This window comes from Apus apus, chromosome 10, assembly GCF_020740795.1.
Source record: "Apus apus isolate bApuApu2 chromosome 10, bApuApu2.pri.cur, whole genome shotgun sequence".
In the NCBI taxonomy this organism is placed as follows: Eukaryota; Metazoa; Chordata; class Aves; order Apodiformes; family Apodidae; genus Apus; species Apus apus.
Window position 1 is genome coordinate 21097428 of NC_067291.1, and position 16548 is coordinate 21113975.

Genomic DNA, 16548 nt, shown 5'->3' on the forward strand with positions numbered 1-16548 from the left:
CGTGTGGTCATTTTACAAAAGTTATCCACTGGAATATGTATCACATATTGAAAATAGGACTCAAAGCAAGACCATTTTAACAGAATCTGCTGTGGTAATTTTAGTACATAGAACACACCTGGGTTTTTTCTTGTTTGGCCTCCAGTGTCCTTAGTTTTTGAAACACATGCAGAGGACTTCTCTTCCTCACCATTTAAAGGCTGAAAGCTGCTGTGAGCAATGTCTTGCTTTACAGAAGCCACTCTTCAATGGAGGGTGGTATCAGCTAAGAATCACAAAATCAGGAGCCTGAGCACATGTATTTAATATAAATCTTTATGATTCTATACACTAGAAATGACTGCAGAAGAAACACGAATGTGTGGAACATGAGTTCTCTTCCAATTGTATTTACAAGATTCAGTCTCTCAGTACAATGACATTTTTTGCAAGTACAAAAAAAAATAAAGCAAAACAGCATCACGCTGCATGGTCACCACAAGGAAAATAGTGATGTGCTTCACAAAGTCCAAACAGGTTAACCCCCAGCAGACCATCCTCGCTTGCTTCCAAACAAAACCACTTCCTGCCAATGCTTGGGTTTGTTTTTTTTTTTAGTACTTTACTTTTTTTTTTTTTACAAAATTATAACTACTGGCTAAGAAAATGATGCAGCTATGCCACTTCTCATCAGCCAGTTATCACCTTGTTTAGGATTTAAGCATCAAGAACCTAAGATGCAAATCTGAAATGAGGTGGGTTTGGAGCAACCCAACTTTGAGAGCAGTCATCACATCAGCATCTTCACAGGGAGACACTGTCCTCCAGCTGAATCATTTCATGTGACAATCCTTTTTTTCCAGAAAAAAACATCTTCCCATGAACTTCACTTGGCCATTGCTCCCCAGCAGCTCTTGCTGAGCTGGGTCTAGCAGCCCCTGTCACCACAATCCCACCTTCTCCCCTTCCTGGGTTCTCAAGAGCAGATTTTGGCTGGATCAGCTCCCAGCACAGGCTCACCTGAGGCTGAAGGAGCACCAGTGCTGGCAAGAGAAAGCGCGTAGGGAATGTGACCAGAGAGGGAAGGACAAGCAGGAGACAAAGCCTCCCTGCACCTGGTCAGCCCAGACTGCTGGGGAGTGCTGCTGCAGTCCCAGGTTTTCCTGCCAGTCCTCACATTCCAACTTTGGACTGTTCACAGAACGGATTTTAAAGTCCCTTTTAACTCCAGTCCTCAAAACAATCTTTTGTTGGCTGAAGATCCTGACACCTGTGGTGGATCACTTCTCCTGGGAAGAGGCATTTGTCCTCTGAGAAGGTGGACAGTTCCCTTGCTCCGGAGGTGAGAGCCATGGACAATTGGCAGTGCACTGAGGTCTGAGGCCCACACAGAGCCTGTGGCTGTGGTGGCTTTAGTCTTTGATGAGTTTAAAAAGGTTTAATAGCATGAAACGTGGAACTGGCGTGGCTGCAGATCACAGGTACCATCTGCCACACAGGTCCACAGAAGCCCTGTCACCAGAAAAACACTGCCCCTTCTCCTGAAGGCTCTACTGAGAGTGGAAGACATAATTTTCATATAAAAGTGATGATTTTCTCTTGGCACCTGCTGGAACAAACTTGCCCAGCTGAGCTGACAGCACACCAGAAGGTACTGCCAGTTTTAAAATGTGATTTTCTGGCCTCGACTTCCCCAGTTCCATGAAATTCTAGCTCAGCTGCTGGGCTGTGCAGGCACGGGTCTGACAGGGAGCTCCGAGCTTCACAAAGGTGTGTCTGCTGGTCCTTCAGGTGCCACAGAGCACAGCACAGGGCAGGAGGCTCCAGGGAATCTTCCACTTCCCCACACTCGGGTGTACCCAGGGCTGCTCCAGTCCGGGCTCAGCAGGATGCACAGCAAGGGCCTGAGCTGGTTCAGCAGCCGCAGCTCCCGGGGACAGAGGCAGGGGCTCCCCTTCTTTTTCATGTGACTTGTGAAGTTATGAGCCTCATCATCTGCTGCGACACGCTAACGATACATGGTTGATTCAAGCAGGGTCAGACACAGAACGAAGGGTTCAGGTTGCAGTGTGATGCTGCAAGGAGGCCAGAACCAGGAGGAAAAATAAAGGAATACGGGCAGTTACTCAGCAGGGTCGCAGTGCTTGTGTGTTCCTGGAGAGGTTCCCTCACCAACCCAGCCAGCCCTACTGTTACAGGCTGCTCCAGACTGTGGCCCTCAGGACAGGCTGATGAGGTTTCTACCCCCTCTGCCTCCTCCTCACCTTCCTGGTCCCTCTCCCCAGCAGGGCTCAAACCATAATGTGGAAAAGGGGCCTCATCTAGGGAGGGAGGAAAGAAAGGGGTTTCAGAAAGGACACTTGCTCCTCACAGTGAGAGACAGCAAGCTGTGCACAGCACTCACAGACCAGATTCCTTCTGATAACATGTTTAAATCCTTTGTTTTACAGGTCTCCTGAACCTGCCTTTGGTTCATACTACTCTTGTGGGAGATTTTTTATCAGGGCTTGAAACATTCAGGCTTTCTGATACATTTCAAAAGTAATGAAAAAAATGTTTTCCTACACTGATGGAAGGTGAAATGAATCAAAGGTGGAAAGGAGGCCAATAATAGCAAGGTGAACACTAGCCAAGCTCTACAGCAACTTCAGTAAAAAAAAAGAAATTGAACATGTACTGCCAAAAAAGTATGAACGATGTTGTTTTGCTGTCAGAATTAAGAATGCTCAAACCTAGAACTGAATACACATGGACATGTAAAGTTAACACATGATTACCATGATCAAGCAACAGACCACAAATGAAATCATAAAGGACTTTGGAATTAGGATGTGTTTTCTAGAAATACATAAATTGGAGTAAATGATACAGCTGCAAGGTTAACTGCTGCAGTTGCACAACCCTACATTCAAGACTCGAGCAGCACACACAGCTGAGCCTCCCCCCATTGCCAGTGTCACTCTGGCTGTGCACAGTCTGACCCAGACTCATCTCAGAGAAACATTCAAGTCTCACCCTCGAGACAGCGAGGGGAAAATAAAACCTGACAGATTATAACTCTGCTTCATGCAAAGACCTTTCACACCAGAAGCGTTTGACATTTTTAGGAACTTACATTTTGAAGAAGGTAGACTCATTCTGCAAAGAAGGTTCAGAATGATAAATACCAGACTTGCAGCACATTAAAATATTAATATTTAATATGTTTACTAAGCAGCCTCTTATTTTTGTTGTGCATCTATGTAGAACTAAATCCCTCAATTTACATTTCCGTTTCCCTCACTGATCTGATCATCACAACACAGATACAGCTGTAAAGTGCAATGTATGCTTTGGTTTCCTTAACTAAAGAAAGCACTTGGAGAATGGTTGGAGCCAAAGATAGGACCCACGTGTGGAAGGACATTCTTGGAACAGATCATCGTCTCTCTTTACAGCCAGAGAAGAGCAATGAACTACTGAACAAAATCAGCTTCATTCTGGTAACTGGTGAATTTTAAAGCAGCTCTGTTATGTCAATTACCTGGAGAAATTTGGAAGACTTCCACATTAAACCAGGATTCACTGTTAAACTAATTAAAAAGAATAATTAAAAAAAATCTCAGATTTCGATTTACACGTTAACGAACAACTAAAAAAAGAGTTGGCAAACCATGTAGCAACTCAAATACAAGCTGACCATTTTCAGAATCTATAAATATTTCCAGAACCATCTTATTGACATAAAAACAGGAGGGAAGGGGCTGGTTACAGGTTCACACGTCTGCGCAAGAGCATATATAAAGGTCATGTTATGTACATTTTATTTCAATAAAGACATAAGACAAACAGCGTAAAGATGCCCAGATGCCCTAAAGATAAATACATTTAAAAGATTCTCATTAAAATGAATCTGTAGTATTTCTTTCCTGCAAGCAAAATACCTTTCTTTAAATACAAAAAAAATCAGTATTCTGAATTGCAAATGTTTTCACTTTTTGCAGAAAATCTGCCATGATGATTTGCTTTTTTAATGAATAAGGATTTTCCACAAAACAGGCTTGCTCTACATGCTAATTCTTTAAACAGTTCAGTGACACAATGTGCTAGCTACATACACAACAGATAATATAGTAAGAAAACACTCAACCTGATGAAAAGTTAAAATCTTCATTAATACACTGGAAAAAGTTGACATAACTCATGCCTTTTAAAATCAAAAATACAAAAATTAAATGTTTTCCTAAAAAGATTTTCCTTATTTTAAGGACTCATTTGAAAATGAAGCTGCATGTAATTTGTACAATAAAATTGTACAAGTAAACAGGTAATATACATAAAAAATTAATTGACATACTTCTCAATTATGAGTCGTCCACCTTTAATTTCCAATACTGTACTTTCTTAACAAGCATACAAAATATCAAACTTCTCTTTAGAAAAAGTGCCGTTCTGTGACATCTTTTACACACAAACAGTCTGAGCCTGTGGCGCGTTAATGCAGTCGAGAGGCAAAGCATCCTAACTTTTACAAATTATACCTTCCATAAAAAGCCTCCGGAAAAGGAGATTACACACCATTATAAAAATATCCACCTCTTGTAGTGGCTGCATTAGAGACCCAAGGCTGAGAGACTATTTCCATAGAGCGTAGAAACCACTATGACAGCAGGCTGCCTGCCGGAGTGTCGGGAGCACTGTGCAGGGCCACTGCCTGTCCCCCCACTGGCACCCCCAGCCTGGGGCTGATTGTAGCCAGGAGTGCCAGGGGGCACGGGCAGCCCCTGCCACACACCTGGAAATACTGAGCCACTGTGCAGAATACTTCAATCCTGGAGGAAACAGAAGGCAGCAGTAACTGAATTGCATCAAACCTAGGAGGTGACCAAACTAGTTCTCCTTGCAAGATCTGCATGCACAGCATAGTCTGAGGTATTCCTTGTCCATCAGTTGGTTGTGCCACTGCAAGATATCGTCTGTCCAGAGTACATGCCATCACAATGGTTTAAAATATTCTGAATATTAGTAATTCTTATATTCTTATCTAGCCAGTCTCTTGATTTTTGAAAAGATTTCAACTACAGTAGAATATTACAGAAAGAAAATATAAATGCAGGGTTTTCCTTTCTAAATGAAACTTACATGGACTAAAACTAGAGAATATTTTTAAACAAATATACAGGATGCAGGCAGACGAAGCAGGAAAACGGCCATCCAACTGTTTAATAAAAAACTAACAAAATTTGGCTATTTCCAGAAAATCTATGAAGCGCCTCAACTAAAAGGAATGCATAATGAAATTCTAATCTAATACAGGTCAAAAATGTAAAAAGGTTATAAACCTTAACAGGAAAAATAAAACAACTTTTACTGGCCATTCCTGTTGAAATGAGAATCTTAAAAGTAACAGAAAAGTGGCTACAAACCCACTTAGAGCACCAAACAGAGAGAAAATCAGAGTCCATTTTCAATCTCTGTTGTATCATAAAATCCTGTGTTTCTACAGGTCAAACTGCTGGTGGCAGAAACAGAATTCTTTATAAACTGCAGATGTCCTGTACATAAAAAAATTTCCTTGGAGTTGCACTAGTTCTAAAGACTTTTCTGTTCTAGCCTACCGACTGCGTCGTACTGTATCGTACTGAATGGATTCCACCTCAGGTATCGAGTCTCTTCCTGTAACCCTTGATTATTGTTGGGCACCAAAGATAAGAAAAGCAAGACGGGGTACAAAAATGCAAAATTTCAACAGTAATGGCAATGTTTTGTTTTAGTCCAAAAGGGTCCTGCACTTTCTCCCCCTTCAATAAGTGGACAAAAGGCTTTAATCTGGGGGTAGCAAGTCATGCAAGCGAAATCTGTCTCTGATGTGAGGTCGGACATCTTCATTCTGTAGGAGGGAAAGAAAGGTGCCAGGTTTAGGAGAAGGAACACATCTCTAAAGCAGATTTTAACAGGGCCCGTTTCCTAACACCAGCATTTTCTGGTAACAAAATATAAGCCATGAATATGTGTGGTTAGAAGAGACTTACAAAATAGTTACATAACATTCCCAATTTCGCAGTAATTTATTTGCAGGTTAAGAATAAAGGCACCATCACAGCCAACAACAGGCATTATCCCATCTACATGCCTAAGGATTCTCCATTTCATTACAATTGATGCTACAGTTCTCCATTTTTTTTATTAGAGCACAGCTAGGAATGATGACATTCTGTCTTTTACCATGTAAGTCAGTCCTTATGCATACTTGAGTTCCTGCCCAGAGAATCCCTTTCAAAGAGAGACAGATGTGACTTTCAGCAATCTCAGTCTCAGGGACCCAAGAAGTCTTAAAACACATGAAAACCCTTCAAAGAGCTAATTGCCATATTGAGGGATTACAGCCAAATAAAGGGAACACTTACCAGCTCTACAAGTTTCTCCAGAAATGGAATCAATTTTAGGAGTTCATTGTCATTTTTATCCATGAACCAGCTTTCTATAGGAATTCCATTTGAAAGCTAAGGGAAAATAAAAAAAATAATAATCAACACAGGATTTATACTTCATTTGCCTAAAAATATAACCTATGAAACAGCCTTTTTGGGAAAAAAACCCCAACAATTTCCAAGTTAGAATTTATTAATTAAAGTATTTTTCCTCTAAAGTTTGTATTAAAATTCACATCCCAGGTATCTCCTTCCTTTGGACACACAGCTACAAAAACATCCACATTTTGTGTAAGAACTCAGTCTGCAGTTGCCCTTCATGAAAATAAAAGTAAGAAAGCCTGGTGAATTGTTAGTTTAATTGGTACATTTCAATGCAAACTTGATCCCAATGCCCAAACAAGAAGTTAAATGAAAAAGCAGCGTTTCCGTGTCCTCCTCCAGAAGGTTTGCTGCCACATCTGAGGCTGCTGCCAGCAGTGTCCTCACCTGGTAAGCAAAGGCTTGCGGTGAATTGTCAATGATGATGGTTTTTGAAAGATCTCTACCCAGAATGTTTAGATCCTTTATGTAATTGCCTTGCACACAAACACAATGCTCGCGGAAAAGTCGATGCCTGTGATTAAAGTAAAATACTGATTAATACGACAAACGACATCACCTGTGCTGCACAGGGGAAAGAGGAGTGAACACTGCCAAATGTTACCTCCCTTTCTGCAGGGGGTTGCATGTATTTCAACAGAAAAGCTCAATTCAGGTGTAACAAACATTTGTTACATCTTGCTTTCTAACCACTTTGGCACATGGGTTGTCCAAGGGACCCCAAATAACCCAACGATTTTGCAAGGCCCCAGGATCAGAGATGAGCTCCGCACAGGAGCCAGTTGGTGGGGTTTTCCCTGCTCCTCTGCTGTGCTCCAGCTGTGGAGCACGGGCCACCCCATGCTGCCCACCAGGACACAGAGTAGCACAGGAAGGATGTGCTGGTTTGTGTTACCTCTGCTGGCAATTGACCTGTTCCAGTTACTGGAGCTTGAAAAAAGCCTCCAGGACAAAACATCCCATCAACTCCTTCATTCCCGATTAGCCTACTCCCTTTTCATTTATTACAGCAGGAAAAGTCAACAGATAGATAGACTAAAACGACTCAGATTTAAAAAAAAAACAGGAATAAACCCAAGATTTCATGGGATATCATTGTAATTATGATTTCAAAATAAATCATGTGAAATGGACAGATTTTGAGTTTTCCAAAGCTGCATTACAATGCTGTTTCTTTAAGGCTGCTTATATTTTTAAATGAAGTTTGAAGAAGCTGTACATAGTGTGCTTAATTACACAAAGGGGTTGAATTCCTAATGTTGCCATGGAGGAAAATAAGCTGATGCCTCGGCAGGGAATGGATTTATATATAGATTCTGAGCCACACGTGTGGAGTGCCTGACACGTCTACCTTTGGCCTAATGTCAAAACTAATCATGCCTTGATGTCAGCTTTTCAGTGGCACATGAATCACACTAAATTAATGCATCACATGAATCTTTCTGCCAGTTCTTAGAATGTTGTTTGGCTACTTTATGATCTTTTTTCCTGTCCCTGACGCAGTTGAAACTGCAGTCCTGAATCACAGGCATTCTGTTCTTGGAGAAGGATCTGGAACACCACGGGTGCACACTCAGCCTCATTTTCCCTAAGTGCAGACATGGCACTTGCTCGCATGTCCTGCTGGGCTCAGACATTCCAGGGGCTGGAATTCTTTGAAAATCTAGCCCCGCTTGCCTGTTCCAAAGGCAGAGGCAAGCCAGCCTACCACAACCAGGAGGGGATCCTGTCGTGCGTGCCACATCAGAACAAGCAGCAAGATACAGTGTTCCTGGATGAAAACTAGTGCACAGGGCATTGCTGCACTCCCAAGGAAAATGAGTTACCATGTGCCTTAACTGCCAAATGAAAACAATGGATGCAGCCACTCAGTCCAAACAGTAAGTTTGTTATGTGCAGAAAATCAAGTTTTCACTGAAGAATGATGCAGGGAAGTGCTTTGCCAGTGATGTCCCAGGCACAGATTTTATGCAGCTCTGGCTCTCATCAGGCAGAGTTGTTTACTTCCCTCACTTGGGACACCCCCTGCTGCCCCAATAGATGCTGATTGTGAGGATAACTATACAACTCTTAACTTATAAATAATACATCCATTTTGAATAGTTTAAAAGTAATCAGAAACTCAGTTCATTTTCTGTATTTCTGATGTGTGTTGCAAAGCAGCTCCAGCACATTTTGGACCCTGTGACAAGCCTAATGTGCAGCAGAGAATGACTGGGAAGGGGTTTGGCCAAAGGGGAACTGCCTGGCAGCAGGAACTCATAACTTCATTCCTGTTTTCACTCTCTCTTAGATCAGACAATAACATCAAGAATCAGTTCAGTGAGACACACGTGTCACCACCACTTTCCCTGTCACATCTGTTAGGAAACAGCAGTTAGTTTGCTCACAACAGCTACATTCACAATCATCTGCGTTTACCTGACCAGTTGCTTTTTGGGGTCTAGTATGTTCAACAACTTGTCTGCATACACCTTCTTAGAAGCAGTAAAAAGAATGATCTATGGATTAAAGGGGAAAAAGTAATTACTTTAGGTATAAGTATGTGAAGATACTTTAAAAATTGAATTCAAAGGTAATATCTAGTTGATTTACCTCATAAATCTGAGACATACGTTCCAGGAATTCTCGGAAGAATGGCCTTAACCGGACATAGACCTGCAGCAGAAATGGGTTTTATTGAAGATTCAAAATACTTGGACTATCCCCTGCACTACTATCAGCTTGTAAAGATTAGGTCAAAATATAAATAAAGAGCAAACACCAACTTCTGACACAATAACAACTCAGTTAAAACAATCTTTCATTAGCTTGCAAGCTAAGCAGCTGCAAGTGAAACTGAAATTAGAAATAATTTCAATTAAAATATAAAAAGTTGGACAATCTTTAAAGAAAAAACAAATCAGGTTGCTTTGACTAAACATTTTTAATCAGCTTTCACCAGCACGGCAGCATCAGTTCAATTACTAGCGAATGTGCCAGCTCTTGAACTAAATTATCTTAATAACCTTCTTCCACTAATTGAATATGGGGGTGTCAGAAGTTATTTAAAGAAAAAAAAAAGGCTTTAGCTGTTTCCAAATTTCCATAAATTCAAATTCCAATGGCACAGAACAGCACACACACACAAATTATTCCCTGCAAAAACCTGCAGACTCACGAGACAAGATACCAAGTTAGGAGACTCCTGCACCTCCAGACCCGAGCCCGGGGCTCCCACGGGGGCAGGTGCCACCTCTGGGGCTGGAGGGCAAGGGCCCAGCAGCAGGGCAGGCTGAGGGCACACACCAACACCCAGCTGTGGATCTGAACCTGGCCTGCTGCTTGGCACAGAGCTGGGCTTGACCTGAACCAACAGTGACAACACATGCTCAGGAGGGACAAGGTCAGCCTTACGCTCCACTTCCCCACCCGTGAGGTTCAGAGATTGCCCACTGACAGGCAACTGGAAGGAAACATTATCCCTTTTCTGCATGAAAAAACCCCAATGAATTACGTGTTCCCCTTGGTGTCAAAATCTCTGCAATTACAAGAATTTCAGAATACCTGTCACATATCTCTGTACCTGATGATTGTACCATCGTTTTCCAAGGTGAAAACCAGAGCCAGGGTAGGTAACTTGCCCTGTGATGCTGCACGTACCCCCTGCCCCTCCACAAGGAGCCCCTGCACCACGGCAGGACCCCCTGCCCCCGGGGCAGGCTGGACACCAGCACCAGGCTCACCTGACTGCTCCTGCTCTGCCCTCAGACAGCCTGAGCACCTGCTGCAAGGAAAGAGGGCAGGAGACACCTCTGGGCAGCTGCAGAGACACCATGCCCAGCTCCCTGTGCCTGGACCGTGTGTCCAGTGACCCAAACAAACACCGTTCCCAACCGGACAGGACTGCCTGGGGTGCAGCCGCGCTACTCCGAGGGGCAGAAAGGCCATTCCGGAGGTTCTGCTGAACTAAAGCTACATCTTCCCAAGCTAAGACCCGATTTCATTGTGGATGCTGCCCAAGATAAACCAGAGCTTCCTGGCTTTCAGATCCAGAGCTTGATGGCTCTTCTGTTATTTCCAGAACAGAGTGGAGTTCATTAGAAGGGGGAGCCAGAATTCCCAAGCCCTGTTTGCTCATTCCACTGCAGTAACAAAGTAAAGCATCTGAGGCCTTGGTTGGCCACGGTAAGATGGAAAACATGTAACACTATATCCAATAACCTACAAGTGACCTAGGGAGTTCCACAACAACTTTCAAGGATCAGGAAGATCAATGGGAATTATTCTGTGACAGATCCGTAAAGATGTGATTCAACTGGAGAACTTTTGACCGCAGCCTGCTAAGGTACCTGGGCAGTGAGGAGATGATCTCATGTCTGGGGCCTGAAGCCAGCAACAGAACAAAACCTCTTTACCAAGGAAAAATAAAAGATCAATTTCTTCATAAGATAAGATTCTTATTTGATTATAGAAAGTAATACCAGGAGTACAAAGTCTAAATTCTACAGCTGAAGAGAGGACGATGTATTTTTGATTCCCAGGCAGATGTGAGCACTGAACAGATCTGGTACTTAGGAATATTCCAGTTTTGCACAGGCTGTCTTTTTACTAAGTCCAACACTTAAACACCAGGATGATTTACCCATTTTTTCAACCAAGAAAACATAAACAAACTCCTGGTGTCAAAGCCTGACATAAGTAAGCCCCCTCACAGCATTTTTAAATTATGTTTTTAAACAGAATCAGTAAGTGGCTCATCCAAAGGGTTCAATCCCCTCTATGTCAGTGCTGGGAAGGCACAGCAATTTCAGAGTTTGCAGAACACTGCTCTATACCCAGACATTAAATTGGTACCTTCTGCATAACTCCAGGTGAGTTGTGAGAGAGAACTTAGTAGCAAACAAGCCCCTATTTCTGTGAACCTTTCTTTATCACAAACACTAAAACATGCAGCAGCAGAGCAGAGTTACTCGGTGTGAATCTGGTGCCCGACTCATGGGCCAAGAGGGTTCAGCTGCAGTTTATAACAGAACTTCTAGAACCTGTCCACCTGATTCCCACTGATGTAGCACCCTACAATGGCCAGAAACGTCCTTTCTTCCAGAAAGCACCTGGTTTATCACCACACTACTGCAAGAGCTTGAGGTCTTCAGATGGGTAAGAAAATGTAAATGCTGTGAACTCAGATTCACATTTGCAGTATTAGTCAGAATTGCATGCTAAAGTTAGGATACTAGTGGAAAACATCTTCAGAAACAACTCTCTCACACTCACATTGTTTGCACTGGGTTATATTATGCAATAATTTATTTATAGTAACTTGCTGACTTCTACTTTGCTCGGACAGCTTAGTGTCTGCTTCTCTGTTGCCAGCTGTAATGACTTTCAAAATGAAATATGGAGATGTGAAATTAATACAGGACTATGCCAGAGGTGGTAGTCAAGTTGATAAGCAAAAGAAATACAACATAAAAGATGATAAATAGCTAATAATTTAGTAAAAACACTAGAAAAGGTATTAAATACCAATAAATACTTTTTCAGCTTTTTTCACAGGAGATTACATGTCTTTTTGCACATCATGCTCTGGTTAAAGATTAACTTAATTGTATCCCTAAAGTATCTGCCTTGCTTATTATCTCTTCCCTACTAAGAGCTGAATGCTTTGTCAGTGTCTAGTGAGACTTAAAACCAGCAAAACAGAATACAGGGACCAGGAGAGTACTCAAAGACAGTGGTCAACCTTCTCAGCCCTGCAGGAAGCTGCTGTTCCCTGGCAAATCCAGGCTGGACTCTTGAGAAAGCCAAGAGGAAACTCATGCAGGACTCGGACAGTAACTTCCCTGTCCCAAGGCTCTACAGGCTTGTGTACAGTGCTGATAAATACAGCTTTAGAAACATGGTCAGACACTCCTTCCACTCCCATTTCCTGAAGGCACAATCCTGCTAAGATCTCAGCATAATCAATCAGTCACTAGAAGGATAAGTTATGCACAGCAGAAAATAAATCATACTGAGATCTTTTAAGAGAAAGAAGGGAAAAAAAAGAAGCTTTAGTCTTCCTGATTCTGTTAAGTGTCAAGAACCTCCAAAGAACTAATTCTAAGGCTCCTTGCAAGTTCAGCCTGGAGGAAACTGTACATGGCTGTCAACAAATAAGAGACAAGATAAACCCATGTTTAAAAATTGCTTCAGCTTTTCAGATTTCAAGGGTTTTTATATGCAACAGTGAAGACAAACATTTTTTAAATCAGGAAAAATACCTGACAATTGTCCTTTTAAGGTGCCTGATGACTGGCTCATTCTCCAAAGATACTATAGAGGGGTCCAATACTGTGCCAACTACATGGTGAGGAAGCTGTTGCTGCTCCCAGGTACATCACAGAAAAGGACCTGAGAACAACAGCCTGGGTCAGTGCAGCACCTCTGGCAGTTGCTGGAAGAGAGATCCTCCTTCCCATGCTTGTTCCTCTGTGGTAGGTCAGTGTGAAACACACACAACTAACAGCACCTCCAACAGCAGGACAAGAACCTACATCCAGCAGTCTCCACAAGACAAAGAAATATTGCTCTGACTACTCAGTGGTCTCTCTCTGGGAGTAAAGAGGTAGAACTGGTGCTGGCAAAGCCTGAGCAAGACTGACAGCCAACAGAGATGGCTAATGCTGGGCCCCGAAGATGTCTTCCATACCAAACAAAAGGATCGAGCAGTGTGGACTGGTTTTCCCTTCAAGGGATGAAAGTAGACAGTCTGTGAGTAGCTGCACCTGGGAAACAGCCCTGGAAATGAAGGTTTCAGTGCTCCTGCCTCCACCTGCTGGCAAGAAGCAGGCTGCTGCCGCAGGGCTGTGCCAAGATCCACGGTCCTGAAGCAGGACAACTCACCTGCACCATCCCACCCCCTGCCCACAGCCCCGGCAGCTGGGAGCTGCCAGTCACTTCTCTCTTTAAACAAGATGGTAGCACACACACAGAGAGCAAACATTGATACCTCACACAAAATAAAAAGGTGTGTATTTTTTTATGCGCACGAATTACCTGGTAAATGACATCTTGAAAAAGAACTGGGAACGTGAGTGCAGCATCTTCTAGCTCATTTAGACTACAGTGCACTAACGTTTCATCCTAGTGAAAACAAAAAGGTGGCATAAAAGGAAGGAAAGACTGGAGAGAATGCTGAGTATACAAGCCATTTTCTGCATCTTTATGCTCATTTTTAGGTAGGTTTCTTTAGTCTGGAAAATGTATTTCTCTGCAACTGCTGTCAAGATCGAAAAGGAATTCCTAGAATGCATTATACATTTTGTTATTCTTGCTGTTTGTTTTTTTTTTTAAATCACTTAGAATTGTACTAGGGGCATAATTATAAGAAGGCATTTTAATTTTGTAGGCTACCCTGTCATTCAGTTCAAATCTGCATCTGTCAGTTTGAATAATCCATCCATTCAAATGACCACTAGAGGACAAGCCCACTGCTACTGTCCGTGATAAAACAATGCTCCTGACATCACGAACAGGCTCTGAAACAACTTTCAAAACAGAGAGGATAAAACAATATTTCTATGAGTATTTTACAAAGTGGTTTGTGCTCTCTAAGAATAAGAATGTTCTAAGAAGCAGAAGACAGATTCTTGCCCAATCTTGACACAAGACAGACAAAGCTGAACTTTCCTATTTATTACATACAATTATTTTCCACGTTGGATTCAGGAAAGCTTTATGGGGACAGATAACTGAGATGAAAAGCATTGTAATGCTTTTTGGTTTTTTTTAAACAGGATGTTAAGCATCCAACAAATACAGCAAGCATCCTATTCTTGCCACTATTACTGTTTTTTAAATGCAGGCCATCTTTAAATAAAAATACTATGACAATGGTGTAATATTCACTAAGGCCTTTTTGTCTAAGGCAAGCATGACCAATTCCAGCAACAGACAAAAGAAATGAAAAGCTGCACACCACCTCCTGCTTTTAGCATGTATTTATAAAAATACTTACCAAGTCTAGAACTAATGAGAATTCTGGTGTGCTTCTTGTTTTCAGTGGAAGAGCTGGCTTCCTGTTCAGTTGTTCTTCTGTTAGTGGTGGAACATGTTTGATGAAATAGTATCTGAAAAGAACATGGATTTTGCTGTAGAAGTGCATATACATTATTTAACTGGTGATGTTGCAGCCCTACTTCAATATTTAAGGCTGCACAAGAAACAAGTATTTTAAAAGTAAAAACCACCACATCAGTCTACACATTTTTTTAAAGTGAAGAGCTTTTGGAATTCATGGCCACAATATAAAACTGTTCCAACTTCAATTATTCCAATCCCAAACGGAACAATTTAGTATTTTGAGTACAAACATTAGCACTTACGGATCAAAGACTTCCCAGTCTTCTTCATAGGTGGCTTCTGCATGGGCTGATGAGTAGCCACTGTCTGGAGATACTGGTGCTAAAATTCAACGAAAATGACCAAAACAACAAATAAAACAAAAAACCACAAGAGCTAGTCTTATTAGTGCAGTTTTTAAAAGTGACAATTTGCACTTGATACACAAGTGCCTCAAGAGTGAAAAAAAACTCTCCCTGCAGCCCCAGCCTCTGGCTGCCCCTATCCCTCTGAGCCAGCCTGCTCAGCTCCTTGGGAGGCCACCAGAGCTCCAGTCACATCGTGCAGCAGATCCACCACCTGGCCAGGCACACAGCAAGGCACAGAGGACACAGCAAGGCATCCACACGGCCTCTGATGGAGTGAGCTCCTGCAGCCATGCCCTGCTCTGAGCCAGCACAGCTCTTCCAGCCTGCAGCTTGTGCCCACCTCATGGCTGAGGAGACCTTCTGGATTGAGGCAACAGAACAGAGCAGAAGGTCTGGACCACACATCAGCCCCTCAACTCAGAGGTTAAACTCACTTACTTGAAAGGAGACCTCAACTCCCTCAGTTCTGCTTTACTACCAATGTTCTGAGGGTCTAGGAAGGACTTAGGTAACTGTAAAGAACTTGGTGCTCGCCACACACAAAGAGAAGCTGAATTTTATGGATAAAATTTTTGTCAAAAAAAAGGTATGATAAGTGTTTTGAAGAAAACATGGACCATTAATGTAGGATCCAGGTGTTTCTCATTCACCTCACTATGTTGTTCTAATATAAGGTATCAAATTGTTGCGAGTGTCTCTGTCAAGATCAGCAAGTCTAGGGTGTGTATTTTTAATATGGAGGTGGGAGGGTTCAATATTAATAAAATACCTTTCTTCTGTAAACTTTGTTTTCATTTGAAGAAGTGTTATGAGGTCAACAGCAGCAATAAATGAGACTTGCCAAAGCTCTCTGCTGCATAAAAAGGATTTGTTTATAAAACATAAAAATCAATATTAATACTGTTTGCATGCCCCAAGCACACGTGAAATATCAGTTTACACAAAAGGCAGGTGCCTGGGCTTCCCTAAGAGCACAAATCACACACAGCTTCAAAACCTGAGGCCAGGGTGAGCACCCAGTCCTTACCTGTTAGTGGTGGCAGGTCACGGTCATTTGCTTCCTCCACTTCTTCTAAGCCATTGTTGACAGCAGACCTGACCTGCCCTGCCTGGCTGGCGTACACTGCTCCGTTGGTCGACGTTGCTGTACTTGTAGTGATCTCATCTACCTGCTCCATATCAAGCTGCTTGACTATTTCTTCAGCTTCAACAGCTTGTCCTGGAGAGTCTGATCCTGATGTTCCTGAATGAAGATTTCAGTACACTCATGGTCATTATCTTTGGGCTGATTGTCATTACTAACCACACCAAAAGTGTTTCAGAATAACTGAGGATGGCTGCATTCTTCAACAAAATGAAGGCCATGACAAATCCTTTATGTTTGGGACAAGGAACTTAACACTATTTTTTTAACCTCTTTTTAAATTATTTTTAAAAAACAGAAGATAAAAGCCATACTGCTAGACACTTACACCTAGGAAAATATTCTAATGTATACAAACTTATGACTTCTCTTAGTAATGACCAACCCCTTTAAGAATTAAAGAGCCCTTTATCTGGTTGCAGTAACACTTAGCCTGTAAATCAGAATGAAAAGTGCATTG

General features: G+C 42.2%; 1 protein-coding gene across 3 annotated transcripts in view; it reads right to left on the reverse strand.

Annotated features, from left to right (window-relative positions):
• Positions 1-3759: 3759 nt before the first annotated feature.
• The window catches only part of CTDSPL2 (CTD small phosphatase like 2), a 38561-nt gene continuing 25772 nt past the window's right edge, over positions 3760-16548 (reverse strand). For all 3 annotated transcript variants that reach the window (XM_051628890.1, XM_051628892.1, XM_051628891.1), the window contains 9 exons: positions 15972-16187; positions 14840-14918; positions 14473-14584; positions 13512-13598; positions 9087-9149; positions 8913-8992; positions 6879-7005; positions 6366-6461; positions 3760-5848 (listed from right to left, as the gene is read on the reverse strand). In XM_051628890.1, the coding sequence (XP_051484850.1) occupies positions 5783-5848; positions 6366-6461; positions 6879-7005; positions 8913-8992; positions 9087-9149; positions 13512-13598; positions 14473-14584; positions 14840-14918; positions 15972-16187 (926 nt within the window). In that variant the 3' untranslated portion in view covers positions 3760-5782. The remainder of the gene's footprint in view (positions 5849-6365; positions 6462-6878; positions 7006-8912; positions 8993-9086; positions 9150-13511; positions 13599-14472; positions 14585-14839; positions 14919-15971; positions 16188-16548) is intronic.